General features: G+C 50.6%; 6 protein-coding genes across 7 annotated transcripts in view; 3 read left to right on the top strand and 3 right to left on the bottom strand.

The window, feature by feature from the left end:
• LOC128268673 (lissencephaly-1 homolog) overlaps positions 1 to 6,025 on the bottom strand; it is a 28,771-nt gene extending 22,746 nt beyond the window's left edge. Inside the window, exon 1 of one of the 2 annotated variants that reach the window (XM_053005843.1) lies at positions 5,413 to 6,025. The gene's annotated coding sequence lies outside the window, so the exon portion shown is untranslated. Of the gene's footprint in view, positions 1 to 3,125; positions 3,316 to 5,412 lie in introns of those variants that run through there. The other variant, XM_053005845.1, reaches the window with a different exon arrangement.
• A 286-nt stretch (positions 6,026 to 6,311) lies between these two features.
• Positions 6,312 to 9,219, top strand: LOC128268154 (transmembrane protein 42). The gene is made up of 3 exons (XM_053005178.1): positions 6,312 to 6,449; positions 8,386 to 8,535; positions 8,594 to 9,219. The coding sequence occupies exons 1-3, from the start codon at positions 6,330 to 6,332 to the stop codon at positions 8,741 to 8,743; spliced, it is 420 nt and encodes a 139-aa protein (XP_052861138.1). The 5' UTR covers positions 6,312 to 6,329; the 3' UTR covers positions 8,744 to 9,219.
• On the top strand, positions 6,771 to 8,263 carry LOC128268152 (uncharacterized). The gene has a single exon (XM_053005175.1). The coding sequence runs from the start codon at positions 6,817 to 6,819 to the stop codon at positions 7,882 to 7,884; it is 1,068 nt and encodes a 355-aa protein (XP_052861135.1). The 5' UTR covers positions 6,771 to 6,816; the 3' UTR covers positions 7,885 to 8,263.
• On the bottom strand, positions 8,713 to 10,042 carry LOC128278459 (uncharacterized). Its single transcript, XM_053017189.1, has 3 exons — positions 9,976 to 10,042; positions 9,407 to 9,807; positions 8,713 to 9,337 (listed from the first exon to the last, which is right to left on the bottom strand). Exons 1-3 carry the CDS (start codon positions 10,040 to 10,042, stop codon positions 8,819 to 8,821), a joined length of 987 nt encoding a protein of 328 aa, XP_052873149.1. The 3' UTR covers positions 8,713 to 8,818.
• A 468-nt stretch (positions 10,043 to 10,510) lies between these two features.
• LOC128268155 (uncharacterized) lies at positions 10,511 to 11,204 on the top strand. The gene is made up of 2 exons (XM_053005179.1): positions 10,511 to 10,641; positions 10,709 to 11,204. Exons 1-2 carry the CDS (start codon positions 10,626 to 10,628, stop codon positions 11,077 to 11,079), a joined length of 387 nt encoding a protein of 128 aa, XP_052861139.1. The 5' UTR covers positions 10,511 to 10,625; the 3' UTR covers positions 11,080 to 11,204.
• Positions 11,205 to 11,229: 25 nt separating this feature from the next.
• On the bottom strand, positions 11,230 to 12,715 carry LOC128268153 (signal peptidase complex subunit 2). The gene is made up of 2 exons (XM_053005177.1): positions 12,568 to 12,715; positions 11,230 to 12,480 (listed from the first exon to the last, which is right to left on the bottom strand). Exons 1-2 carry the CDS (start codon positions 12,619 to 12,621, stop codon positions 11,944 to 11,946), a joined length of 591 nt encoding a protein of 196 aa, XP_052861137.1. The 5' UTR covers positions 12,622 to 12,715; the 3' UTR covers positions 11,230 to 11,943.
• Positions 12,716 to 13,201: the final 486 nt, after the last annotated feature.

Raw genomic sequence — 13,201 nt, 5'->3', positions numbered from 1 at the left:
AGGGACCAGCAACAGCAGCAGCAGCAGCACGTTAATCTTGGCCCGATCGCGGCTCACAGATTAAAGCGAACGAGACAGATCCCCGAGGCGGGTGCAGGGCACACCTTGGGGCACACCGGCTGCCATTAAGAGCTCACATTCCAGCACCAGGAGGTGACGCGGACCCCGCGAGACGAAGAAAGCGAGAAAAATTCCACCATCTTGTTACCTCTTTTCCGTGATTAATATCTCACGCCGATGACGGTGACGGCGGCGAGGCGACAGGCGAGAGAAGGCATTCTTACGATCGCCCCGCTTCTTTATGTGCACCTCTCCACCCTGCGTGTGCTTGCGTGTGCGCGAATGCCGCGGTACTTGGGGGCTTGCGCACGCGACTCTAAAGAGCCATTCCATTCTTCGCGGCTCCGCGTCCCGATCTAAAAAGGGAATAAGCACACTCGTTGGTTGCGTGGCAGCGCAGAGCGAGCAAAGGGAAGGCATTTAAATCAGTGCACGAAGGCGCCGCCGCTTATCAGCAGCCCCTCAGCCACGTGCTCGCCGTGGCGTACGCTCAAGTTCACCACCAGCATCATCGGTGCGATCATCCTCGGAAGGCATGAAACGGCGTTCCCGTACGAGAGGGTGTGCTGCGCAAAAAACGGCGTAAAGCAAAGGCGCCTTTCAGCATACCCCATGTAACGGGAGGACAACCCTTTCAAGCCCTCTCCTCAGTGGTGGTGGCGCGGTTCTAGTGCGGTTGGAAATGCTTGGAATTTCAGGCATCGGGGCGAACGCGTTCGAAGCACGCGCCCCTGGCGGGTGTTAATTACGTGCCAGACATTCACAAATTGAACCCTTCCTGGCCCACAAATGATAGTGTGGCCCAATCGATGAACGAAACGGTGTCAGGAATTGGCCAAAACTTTTCCCAGGAAAACTGTACGTAAAACCCTTCTTCCCGTCATCCTTTCGCGAAGTTTGGCACGTGGCCCTGTACGGACAGACTTGGGATTGAACTAAAAATATCGCAAAATTTGTGGCCTGAGGGTCGAGTGGCCGATTTCTTGGCACAAAACCGGGCGAAAGGTCGCGGTCGGTGACCGAGAAAAAAAGGTGGGGAAGAAAACTTTGGTCCACACGAAAACAGGCGGCGTGACCGTGATAGTTCTCTCTCAGAGCCGCCCTCTGCCGTTGCATTTCGCGTGTGTACAAATGCTAACGCCCGTGCGATCGCACACGTGAGGTGTTATTTTTTGTAGGGTGGCCAAAGGGTGGCCAAAGGGTGGCCCCACATCCCCGTCGCGGTAGACCCACAGCGCCACAAAATAATAACACAGTCATCGTCGCCTCGCTCCGCCGGGGGAAAAGATAAAACAAACCGAAAGATGATTATGATGATTTCGGTGTGGCAGCGGCTTCCACCCGGGCTCCCCCCACAGGGTGGTTGGTGAAAAGAAAGGTGTGTACGCCACCTTCGCGCGACGCCTCGACCCAAATCGGAGGTCAGAGGATGGCTGCTGCTGCTGGCCAGGCGCGGGCTTCTGATGGTGATCCGCAACCGCACGATCACGATTCCAATTATGCCACCAACACATTCTGGAGAAAGCGACAAACCCGGCGGCACACAACGGTGGTGCGAAAAATAGGACACAAATCACAACTCTTTCTCCACCCCTGCCTGCCGGCCGGAGAGAGCGGGGTTGTGAGCCACCCCGAGCCCAGAATGAATGGCCCCTTCATTTGTTTGGCGAAAGTCCGAAAATGGTACAAGCAATCAGAGCACTGTTTGGAAGGTTGGCCGCCGCCAGAATTACCATAATGTGATTCACGGGAGCCATCATCCCCGAACTGCGCCCGGCCGGGGAATGTGGCAAGTTGTGGGGCATTAGGAAGGCATACTTCATGCACTCCGGAGGTCGCGGTTACATCGTCGCGGCCGGCAAACATCCACCCAGCAGCTGCCGCCACAGCTTGAGGGGGTCATCAACCTAGGCAAATGGGCCTATGTCACCGAGCAGGCATAAAAAGCACGGACCCGTGGGGTGGGGGGACCCGTCTCCGGGAAACCGTACAAGAACAAAGAGCGAAGAACGGTACAACGGTCTTGGATCCCGGTGCCGGTTCTCGTCGTGATGATGATGTTTCCAATTCTTCATTAGATCCCGACGACGACTGGAGACCGGAGGCAGAAGGGCCCCAAATGGTTGCCCCTTCAGCAAAATGGTTCTGTTTTCCGTTACTGAACGGAAACTTGAACAGCGCGAGAAGCGAGGCGAATTACTGCAGGGGGACAAACACTATCATCGGGGCCGCGATCGATCGAAGTTCCAGTCGACGCATATGGCGCGTTCAACAACAATAACACTAACGCACAAATCAAGCCATTACGTAAGGATGTTCCACGATAAGGCCCCCCCGGCGGCGACGGGTAAGATACAACCGGAGCAGCGCCGGCTGATGTTTTAGGTGAGTTCGAGGTCATCCCACCGGAGCACCGGTCGATATGTTTTGTGCAAAATAGCGAAACGTATAACTCGTACCACGCACTGACCGTTTATGTGGTCATTTTTTGCATGCTTAATCGGTCGATTCGATCCGGTCCGTGCAGTTCAGAAAGCACTGCTCGCCATGAATCATCCGCCGTGTGGTACATGACGTTCAAGGATTCACCCCGACACCGACACACTCTCGCTCAGCACACATGCGCACCACGCCGGCGAAGGAAAAAAATCAATGATTTGCGTCTTTCACTCGATCCGGCGGCATCCGGCGCACGGCAATTCCGGTGCAACACTTCTTCCGAGCTGAGCCTGTGCTTGTGGATGCTGCAAACTAGAAATGCATTTTAAAGGTACTTTTGGTGGTGTGTTCGCTTCACGCCAGGCCATTTGTTTTACGCTGGCTGCGGGCAGTTCCGCTTGCAAAGGCCGCGACGAACACTTGAAATGGTGGTGGAAAATTGAACCGAAATCGATTCGACACAAGATGCACATTCGCAATACGGTCGCCGCCAACTGCTGTTGTAATCGTACACACACACGCTCACACACACACACATCAAACGCTTTTCCAATCCAATTTTGTCACTAATCCGTCGTCGCAGCAACAGTAGCAGGCTTCGATTTTTTCCAAATTCAATTAATTACCTTCAGCGATTGAGAGCGCAATCAGCCGTCACCGCCGACCACCGGGGTTGTGTGTTTCAGCAATGGAAAAGCAATAGAAATCCTGCTGTGGGACTAACAGTTGTGTTACTATTGGCAAAGAGCACGCCGCGGACTTCACGGACGACGCTTGGCGGTGGCGGTCGCAGTCGCTTTCGGTGCCCGTTTTCGTCGGTCGTTCGTTCTGCACTCAGCAACGCGTGAGGACGTAATGAGAAAAGAAAGCTCTTTTCCCAAGGCGCTTCTCTCGCCAACAACTCGCATTCGCTCACTCACGCGCGTCCGGTTTCCTCTACCTTTGCTCACTACTGACGCACAGCTTACGTGTGGTTTTTCTCACCCATACACAGCCGAGCGAAGAGAGCGGGGCCGTTCGGGACTCCCACAGGAAGGGACTCCGACTTCCTCAATGAAGCCTTACAATAAACGAAAGGGGACATGTTTGCTACATTTAAAAATTCGGTTACAACTGGTCGGCCATCCTTTTAGGTGAATTTCTATTGTCCCTATTGTGTGCGACACTGTTTGGGGGGGTCGAGAAAACACCTGCCCGGCCGAAGGACACCCCGAGCGAACGGCGTAAAAACAATATTAGCATATGGCGACGAAGAGCGCGCATATGAAGCCCGGCACCGGAAAAGTTGCCATCATCATGGTCGCCGCCAGACCGGTCCAACCGGTGCGTGGGACGCTGCACCGTAGTAGCATCATCTCTGATCAGATGATGTCAATCCTTTTTGGACGATGAGTTGACAAGGTCAGTCAATCGAATTGCGATTCCGGCGAAGACGCATAATCATCCAGACGAGCACCAGAATGGTCCTCCAGACCCCCTTTGGCGAGCGCGTGTAGTTCTGTCAGCACCCCACGAATTACGTCATTAGCAAGAAACCCCACATTCCGTTGCTTGGAAACACGCATGCTCTCAGATTCCATGACGAGATCATGAGATGAGGTTGACCTTTTGTACCCCGCAAGCAGCCGCATCGAGGCAGGCTGCAATCGAAGAAAAGCACATCACCCAGATGGTGGGCTGTTTGTAAACTAAATAAAAGGCGACGGTGGTATAGATATCGTAAAAAATGAAACTGATCACCTTCGACCCAACACACAACACAAGACGGTTCGCGGTTCCACTTCGAGCACAAAGCACAGATACATTCCGAAAACAGAAGGCCTCTCTCGCTCGCTCCCTCTCTTGCTCTGTCTCTCCCTCTTTAGATGCGTTTCTCGCCTTTGTATGGGGCCGCGATGTGTCATCGGTGGAGCTCAGTTGTGTTTTTTTCCGTCTTGCCCCTCATATCGCGTACTCGCCATTGACAAACACGCACACATTGTTGCGCGCTCAATCAGTGTGTTGCTGCTAAGTGCACACACTACATACAACAGCTGTTAATGGCATGCTAATACACCCCCCAAGTATCCCGCAACGGTCACAATTTGCCGTTAAAAGTCACAGAGCGCCCGACCCACCGAGGAGACGTAAATTGCACACTGATCACTGGGGGGCGGGAGAGAGGACATAAAGCTAATCATAGCAGGCCACCTCGAAGGACTCTCTCGAATTGAACATGTCGCAGTGTGTTGCACTGAAATCTTACCACAGCCGACCAGAAACACTAGCGCGGCACATACTACTAAACATCAGCATATACACTTTACGCGTTCCGATTGACCGCCACTCCGAACCCCGTAATCAGCTTAACACTAAACACACAAAGCACACACACTATACGTAACAACGCAACAACGTTGGCCCGCTCGCTGGCTGCGTTGTGAGTGCCATTTTAGCACTTTGATAACGACAAAGCCAACTGTGAGGTCTTTTTTGTTCCTAATCAGAGAGAAAGCTCAATCGCAGCTCTACACCCTAAAGAGCAAACTAGCGCCCACAAAGCAAAGTAACCCATCCCCGTCCGTTCCCCCAGCCCAATTTTCGGTGTCCTCTCTATTGTTTCGCAGCACCGGAACACGTAATTTTTGGCGTTCGTTTGCACCGAGGGCGGCTGTACGAGAGAGAGAGCCAGCGAAAGAGAGAGAGAGAGACGGACAGAGAGATGGATGAACGGTGTATTTTCTTCTGCCTTTCTGAGGCCATCGATCGATTTTTTACACTTCATTTTTTACTATTTTCTTCCACTCCGAAACTACTGAGAGGACACGGTCGCCAACGTGCGGGGATAGAGGGGTGTTTTCGAATCCGGAGCGGAACAATTGGCGATCTGGTTGAGGGGGAAAAAAAACGTACGGACAGGTTAAGGTTACTTACCCAGAGCAATGCGATAGATGTACTCCGAAAACAAAAACCGATGCAGGCAGACTCTGGAATGCTGCTGAACCTTGTTCAGTTGTCTCGTCGTTGTTTGGCCTGTTTTTTGCCTTTCCTTCCGGAACACAGTTTTTCCTGCGGATAGGATGAATCCGCTCCGAGGAAGGATCCGTGGTGAACGGTAGAGTTCCTTCCGCCTGTGTGTTGGGGGCGCAAAGATGATGATGCGGATAATTTTGCAGCACTGCTCCGCTACAAAGGCCCGAAGAAGCAGCACCGACACGGACCGCGTTCCCGTTTTTCGCAACCCACTTGACCAACTTTTACGCACACGGTTTGCTACGACGCCACTACGAAATGCACGAGATGGCCACGCACAACGCAGGGGCCAAATGATGGGATGGTGAGGTGACCGCAGCTTTACACAGCAAAGCTGATAACTTTTTCGGCCACTGTCTGGTGAAGCAAGGCTGCTGCAAACAAATCCCAGCGGTGCTCACCACGGAACCGAACGGTAAAAACACGGCCGGACGACTCGCCACGCACCCGTCTCGGAAAGGAAGGCAAATTTCAAGCGAAATCGACGACGACGACGACGTCTTTTCGCGATAGTTCTTTTTTACTCCTCTGCTGATGATTTTCGACTAACCTGTCCCCTATTCGCACACACTGTTACGCAGCTTGGCTCGCGCTGTACACACGCACACAGCTTCGGACGCTCTCGATTTGAACGCCAGTTAAGGCAACTGGCGCATTGCTGTCAGCGTATCTTGACGCGGGAAGCGCTGTTTGAAACTTTCTTTTGAACAGGCATTTCGTCCCTCTCGTGTCAGCCGGTTTAGTACACTTGCTTTTAGTACAGTTCGCGGCTTCACCGAAGAACAGAGTGTTGAGAAAAGGCTTCTGCGGTTAAAATAATGGATAAAAATAAGCCACATTACGCCGTAATAGCCGGACTGTGTGCCTCGTCGGCCAGTGTGTTCGGTAAATTAACATCCAACAGCGAGCTTGTTGCGCAAAACATTGGCCTACCCGGAGTAAGTAAACACTGAACGAATGTCTCTGCTAAGTACTTGCCTTGCCTGTTGGTTCATGTTTTGGCGCAGCTCTACTAAGCTTGGAGGCAGTGCGCCACTTTTGCTTTTTTCAATTGCCTCTCGTTCGCGTTTTCGCACTGGGAACAAGTTTTGCAAACCAAAAGCTTATTTGTTTATTTAACACATTCGTCTGAATTTCACCTCAAACTTTGACAGCTGAGCGGGAAGAAGAACACGACCAGGCAGCGAGCGGGAAGAAGCGTAAGAGAGGGAAAGCAAAAGTAACAAGACGAACGCTTGGAATTGTGTTTGTTGAATTTTTTGTGTGTCGCGCGCTTTGTGGTAAACAGATTCCTCTGAACCTGCGATGGGGCCGAACAAAATCACACAGGAGGATCAGCAGTTCAACATAAACTTTGTGGGAGAAGTGAAAAAGCATATGTGTCTGTTTGATAGCAACAGTTCGGAGTATAAACAAGCCGCGATGCAGGACAAAGCTTGGTCCGCTGTGTCCGCGGCAGTGGACGAATCGGTTGACACTTGCAAGAAACGGTGGCGCAACTTGCGCTGCTGTATGACCCGTTACCTCAAGTCTCTGCGGGACAACAACGAGTCATCGGCCCCCTTCCGCCGGAAGCCGTACTATCTGTATCAACACATGCAGTTCGTTCTGCCGTACCTGAAAGTCAAGGACGACGCAGCCAGCAATTCGTACGAGGCGGATGACTCGAACTGGGACAAACATAACTCATCGACCGTTCCGGTCCCGGTGACCCTCATCAAGACCAACGATGAAGAGGAAACGGAGGAGGAAGCGCAAGAGATAGAAACGATCGACGTGCAGGAAGAGGACCAGCAGCAGCTGAAACAGAGCATCATCCAATCTATCAAAATCCTAGGGCAAGAAACGCAAACCCATCCCGCGCACGAGCACCATCACCACGAGCAGCATGACGCCACTCCGGAAGAGGCCGCTACGACGACTACGACCACCACTACGTATGAAATCATTGCTGCCCCGACTCCCAGCAAGCAAGCGAGGCTTTCGAATGCCCAACCGAATGCAGGTTCCGCGAGTCCGACCGACATCGGTATGCAAACGGCCGCTGACACGAAAAAGGATATAATGCTCCAACGACAGTTCTACACCCTAACGGGAAACACAGCCCCAGCGACGTCAAACCTTCCGATGTTCACATCGCCCCCGATGGGCCACCAACCGCAGACGACCACCTTCGCCCAGCCATGTCCGGGACAGCTACAGCCTACCGCACAGACCTTTGCCCTCATACAAACGCCCCCGACGGTGGCGAACGATGCGGATCACAACTTCTTCCAGAGTCTCGTCCCGGACATTCAGTCCATGACGATGGAGCAAAAGCGGAAGCTCAAAATTGGAATTTTACAACTAATCGACACGATTCTGAATTCGTAGAACCCCTCCAGAAGCGGCAGCCGCAAGTCCACTAGACTTATGCCAATTCAGCTTATTGTTTACATTTAATTTTAAGTTAGGCAAACGGGAACAGACAGAGACCGTAGGAGCAGATTTCGGGTTATAAACGTTGCATGATCCAACAGAGGAAAACTACATCAATCAGATGTAGCCCTTCAATGCCAGCGGCCGTCGGAGGCCGTCCAATACGCCCTCTCCATAGGCTTGTGCAATGTCACCATCTTTAAGCCCTTCTAAACACTGAGAGCTCCCCGGAAAGAAAAAGTTATTTTGATTTGTAAAATCGCATTGTAAAATCTTTTCAACTAGACACTACTTTTCATTGTGCAGCTTAAGAGTTGCGTAATTACTTTTAAGTGCATATATATTGGTTCGTCATTTTAGGATCTGCGACAAAATAAACATTTTAATAAAACTATTGTAAAATAAAGAATCATAATAGTGTCCACCTAATGCGTGTCGTGTTTTCTCAATCTCTAGTGGCACCTACTGGCACAGGTTCTGTGTGTGGCCGTCATGATCCTGCTCAACGCTTGCGTGTGGCGGTTTTTCGTTAAAGCCCTCCACACGGGGTCCGGTTCATCGCTGGTGGCTTCACTGGCAAGCGCAGCAACAAACTATGTTGCCTCGGTAAGCCACGATCGGAAGAAGTTGAGGAGCGAGTCTCACGCAGTCCATCCATCCGTAGGCAATTTTGGGATGGCTTATCTTCGATGAACAAACAACCATCGTTTGGTGGATCGGCACCTCGCTCGTGCTCGCTGGATTGCTTCTACTCATCACCGGAACTGACCAGGAGGATCAGCAACGAAAGACGTCGGATGAGAAAGTGGAATAAAATCGTTTCGTTTTATTTCGCTTATCACACTTGAATGTTTCGCTTGCGCGTTGTTAATCTGTAAAAATTGCTCTTTCAAATCGTTGTGCGGACTGCCGTTTTAATTCGCTGCACCGTATTGAGCATCGGCGTGACGATCACGTAGAGCGCAATGAGAGCGATCGCGATCACCAACATTAGGCGAACGTTGGCGTCATTATCCTCTTGGAACCACACCGAATACACTCCCAAACTGATGGTGACCATACCGAGTAGGTAAGCGACGGACCCCGCAATTCCGTGCATCAATTTACTGTAGATCGGTCGCACGACCGATCGAAGCTGGAAGGCGTACTTCGTCGTTACACCACCCAAGATCGTTACCAGCGTAACACAGACCGTCACCAGACCGAAGATGCCGTGGAGCGTTTTAAAGTGGGACTTGCCGAGGCGAATTTTGTTTAGAAATATACAAACGGCGGCGATGGTGATCAGAATGCCCGCAACCGCCTGCAAAATCCAATGGGCGAACACCCTCGTCCGATAGGTGAACCGATGGGTGAAATAGTTTTCTCCGGACATGGTCAGCACCGCCTGCGACATCAGGATAAGGTACTGTGGGGTATAATCAATAAACGAGTTTGAATCGGAAACTTGATAAGGAAAGATAAACTAGATTCTTACCCCGGTCGTCATGAAAGTTGGATGCCACGAAAACAATACCATCGCCTTGTTGAAACAGTGATATGTGATGAAACCAGTGACGGCAAACATTAGGCCGTTCACCATCACGTTCACAAGCAAAAGCCTGCGACCAAACGCCCCACCGCGATCCAACGGGCGGTTTTCTACGTTTCGCTTGTTGCGGTCCATCTGTTGATCCTCCTGCGCCACCGGAAGGTCTGACCGATCGTCACGGTACTGCGCGAAGAGCTCTTCCTGCTCCGCACTGGTCGCCTCTGGTTCCCCAGCACCCATGGCAACGGACGAAGCAACGCTTCGATAACCTTTTGCGTGGCGATCTCCGTTTATCTCAACCGTTGGATTACGTCCCTCCGCATTCCGCTCGTAATTTCCCAAATCGGCTAACAAAGTAGTTCGGTGTTGAGTAAAGTGGTGAGATTGGAATGAAAACAAAGATGTGCAGTGTGTTTAGATTGGTACGCTGAATTCTGCACCGCGAGCAGATAAATTATCGCACAATGATTACGAAAAAGTGACTGCGTGAAAAAGTTAATCACGAGACGGAATACCTGTTGAGCTTAGATTTTCGAAGCGACCGTACGGAACGGATGTTTGTGAAGCACCATTTTCTGTCATTCTATTCTTTATGTGTTTAGAGTTATTTTATTCTCTCGGACACCACTTTTTGAGTTGTTTCCCTTCAACGGAACACCGATCGTTTGCACCGGAATATCAGTTTGTGCTGGAGCTGAGCGAACCGATTGTTCATTATCTCTCAAGTGGCGCGGACCAACTAGCTGGGAGGATTAAGCAAATATTTTAGAAAATCGTCCCTACCGCTTATCTCATTCGCGATGAGTGCGTTGTGCGTTGCAAAAAAATATTGGCACATCACAAACAACATAACTATTTTTGTAACCAAATAAATTCCTGAATAAATAAATATAAATCGTTCTTGAGCAAGCTTTTATCTTTTGTTTTTTTTTTAAACCGAATCAAATCCAGACTTCTCTCAGCAGACCCATAACGTGTTACGCGTAACAGTTATGCACAGTGTGGCAGCGCAGTAATGAATGTGGTATAATTACACAACCCTGCCAAGTGGTGAGAAAAGCTTCGCATTTTGCGCCCGTTTCGCGCCGGTTTTATTGCTACTGAACAGTAATATCCTTAACATCCTTTGCCAAGCTGTTGAAGATTTTCGTTGCAGTTTCACAAAATGACCAAGTCTAAACGTAAATATTCACAATGGTGCCGTGGTCCACAGCAATTTCAACCATCTTTTCCATCTTTTCGTCCTAGAAACTAAATCGTCCCGAGCTGGTCTCACCTTCAGCGTCGGGCGCGTTCAATCATATTTGAAGAAGGGGAAATATGCCGAACGCATTGGGGCCGGATCTTCCGTTTACCTGACGGCGGTGCTGGAGTATCTTGTGGCGGAAGTCCTCGAGTTATCGGGGAACGCTGCCAGGGATAACCGTAAATCACGAATCACACCGCGGCACATTCAGCTTGCCGTTCGCAACGATGAGGAACTGAGTAGCCTGATGAAGGACATCACCATTTCCGAAGGAGGAGTGATTCCCAATATTCATTCCATCCTTTTGCCTCCCAAAACCGGCGGTTCTTCCAAAAGTGCAACAGTTTCTCATGTGCAAAGCCAGGAATACTAGATGTGCGAGCCATACATTAAGAGTGTATTTCGAAGCGAAGATTTATGTTTACGGTTGAACCACACAGACCTCTTCGTTCTATTTCAACATGCCACATTAGTTTTAGTCTGGAAGTTTCTTTTGTGCCGAATAAACTATAATTGGTACTTTTTCAGCACCGTGTTTGCTTGATCTCCTAGATTAGGGTTAGCTATCCGTTAACCAAACATGCCAAAATGCAATGGACAGGACCAACTGTCATATCGGTTCCAGCCGGAGGAATACGCGAAGGGCAAGATTGCAAGCCGGTTGCCCAACAAAGCATCTGCAGGGCAGAAAAGGACTGGCAGGAGCTGGACATTTGCTACGCCGACCGGTCGGTTCTTTGTTTCAACCTGCGGATGTATCGCGAGTATTTTAAGAACCACTATCCGGAGGAGATGAGCCACAAACTGTCTTAACGCGAGGAGCGCGTTGCTGAAGACACAGTGGCACCGAAAGAATCATCCAGTCACTGCTCACTGAAGCTGAAACTTGAAATCTCACTGAAGCGGAAATGTGCCATGGTATGACAACAAAAATGCAAAGCGAACTACATCCGAATGCGTCTGCAAAGACTGCCAAGCGTCGCTGGAGAGGAATAAAACTGCGAGAGCCGATGTGGACCCAAAACATCCTTCTCCCGCGTAGGGAAGCTGTACGAATCGTAGGCGCTTCACCTTTGTAAAGCAAGACTAGTAATAGAGCTTATTTTGATGGTATCGGTACGGCACTTTCGTTTGCAAAATGATAACTAAGCACTAAGATGGGTGTCGGTTAAATTTATTCCAACCATCCGAGAAACGATGAGACATCTTTCCCCCGTCCTGTGCGCACTTTCCTTGTCTACTTGTCTTTACGATCCGCGTTCAACGAGTTCACAATTCGGTTCACTTCGCTGGCCACCAGATCGTCCAACACGACACCATTGGCATCGATAAAGTTTGCCACCGATTTCATGACCGTCGCCTCCCGTATGCCGCGGCTGTCCTTCAGCTGTACGGTCAGCTCGTACTTGTCGTCGTACTTCTTCATATCGGAACTGGCTTGCCATCGTTTCGCGCTCCCGGTACCGTTCTTCTGGTTGGCCACCACGAAAATGCCCTTCTCGACGTAGGTCGTGTAGACGGTCAGCACGCCCATCAGGAAGAAGTAACAGCACACGCATATGATCAGAACGGGCTTCGAAGCTGGGAAGGAATACTGATAATCGTAGCCGAGGGCGACCAGCGCGATCAGGACCGCCAGCGTACAGATAAACAACCGGCCGTCGATGATGGCAAAGTGTTCCTTCATGTCACTGTGGTTCATTAGCGCATTCTTTACCGAGTCATCCAGTGCGTGCTTCACGGCGGTACCGTCCCATTTGTTAATCTGGACCACCTGCGCGGAACGTCGGATATGTTAGCAAAACTGTGACGTGTCCGTTTCCGCGGCCGGCACAAGAACCGGCATCATCGTAGCCCTTACCTCATCCTCCTTGGTTTGTGCGTTATCAGTTCCTTTCTTGCTTTTCGAAGACATTGTGCTGGCCGGGTATGGGATGTTGGCCACAAAAACGGTTTTAACCGTAGATTGCGAGGATATTTTTCTCTCGACGGCACGGCCAACTTCTCGGTGGACGCTGCCGAATGACAGATGACAGCGCGCACGTAGCTGCTCGATTTGATCCGAGTCGAGCAGAGTGTTTGTGATTCGAGCGGCTTTCACAGCGGATGGCAAAAGTATAGGGGTACACATGAAATTTGGAGAATTATCTATACTTTCTGGTGTAAATGCTGGTTCGTAAAAATTGTAGTAAAGTAGTACATATTGTTTTCAATACGTTCCCCCGGGTACGGTTGCTTTTTCTTTGTCAATTTACCAACAGTTTCACGAAACGGTCCACGAATCATCATCGTGAAATAGCCGACCGCATGACCGCATGCGTACCGGTGGAAAGAGTGAAACCACCGCATTTTGTCTGTTTAACGCGCGCGGAAAAATCACCGATTTCGTGGTCTTCGCAACGCACGAAGTTTTAGTCGATCACGAAGGTTCGTCGGGAACGGTCGTTTTTTTCAAAAAGTGCGCGCGCGGGAAACGGAAGTTCCGGTCGTCCGGT

The sequence above is a fragment of the Anopheles cruzii genome, chromosome 2 (genome assembly GCF_943734635.1).
Source record: "Anopheles cruzii chromosome 2, idAnoCruzAS_RS32_06, whole genome shotgun sequence".
Lineage (NCBI taxonomy): Eukaryota > Metazoa > Arthropoda > Insecta > Diptera > Culicidae > Anopheles > Anopheles cruzii.
This window is presented reverse-complemented; position numbering and strand designations above follow the sequence as displayed.

What these genes read in the sequence shown, in the direction of transcription:
- LOC128268154 (XM_053005178.1), top strand. Translation starts at nt 6,330, where the DNA reads ATGGATAAAAATAAGCCACATTACGCCGTAATAGCCGGACTGTGTGCC. An exon ending in AAAACATTGGCCTACCCGGA is followed by an intron (nt 6,450 to 8,385) that starts GTAAGTAAACAC and finishes CTCAATCTCTAG; the next exon opens with TGGCACCTACTGGCACAGGT. An exon ending in CAACAAACTATGTTGCCTCG is followed by an intron (nt 8,536 to 8,593) that starts GTAAGCCACGAT and finishes ATCCATCCGTAG; the next exon opens with GCAATTTTGGGATGGCTTAT.
- LOC128268152 (XM_053005175.1), top strand. Translation starts at nt 6,817, where the DNA reads ATGGGGCCGAACAAAATCACACAGGAGGATCAGCAGTTCAACATAAAC.
- LOC128278459 (XM_053017189.1), bottom strand. Translation starts at nt 10,042, where the DNA reads ATGACAGAAAATGGTGCTTCACAAACATCCGTTCCGTACGGTCGCTTC. An exon ending in CGAAAATCTAAGCTCAACAG is followed by an intron (nt 9,808 to 9,975) that starts GTATTCCGTCTC and finishes CTACTTTGTTAG; the next exon opens with CCGATTTGGGAAATTACGAG. An exon ending in CAACTTTCATGACGACCGGG is followed by an intron (nt 9,338 to 9,406) that starts GTAAGAATCTAG and finishes TATACCCCACAG; the next exon opens with TACCTTATCCTGATGTCGCA.
- LOC128268153 (XM_053005177.1), bottom strand. Translation starts at nt 12,621, where the DNA reads ATGTCTTCGAAAAGCAAGAAAGGAACTGATAACGCACAAACCAAGGAG. An exon ending in CACAAACCAAGGAGGATGAG is followed by an intron (nt 12,481 to 12,567) that starts GTAAGGGCTACG and finishes CGTTCCGCGCAG; the next exon opens with GTGGTCCAGATTAACAAATG.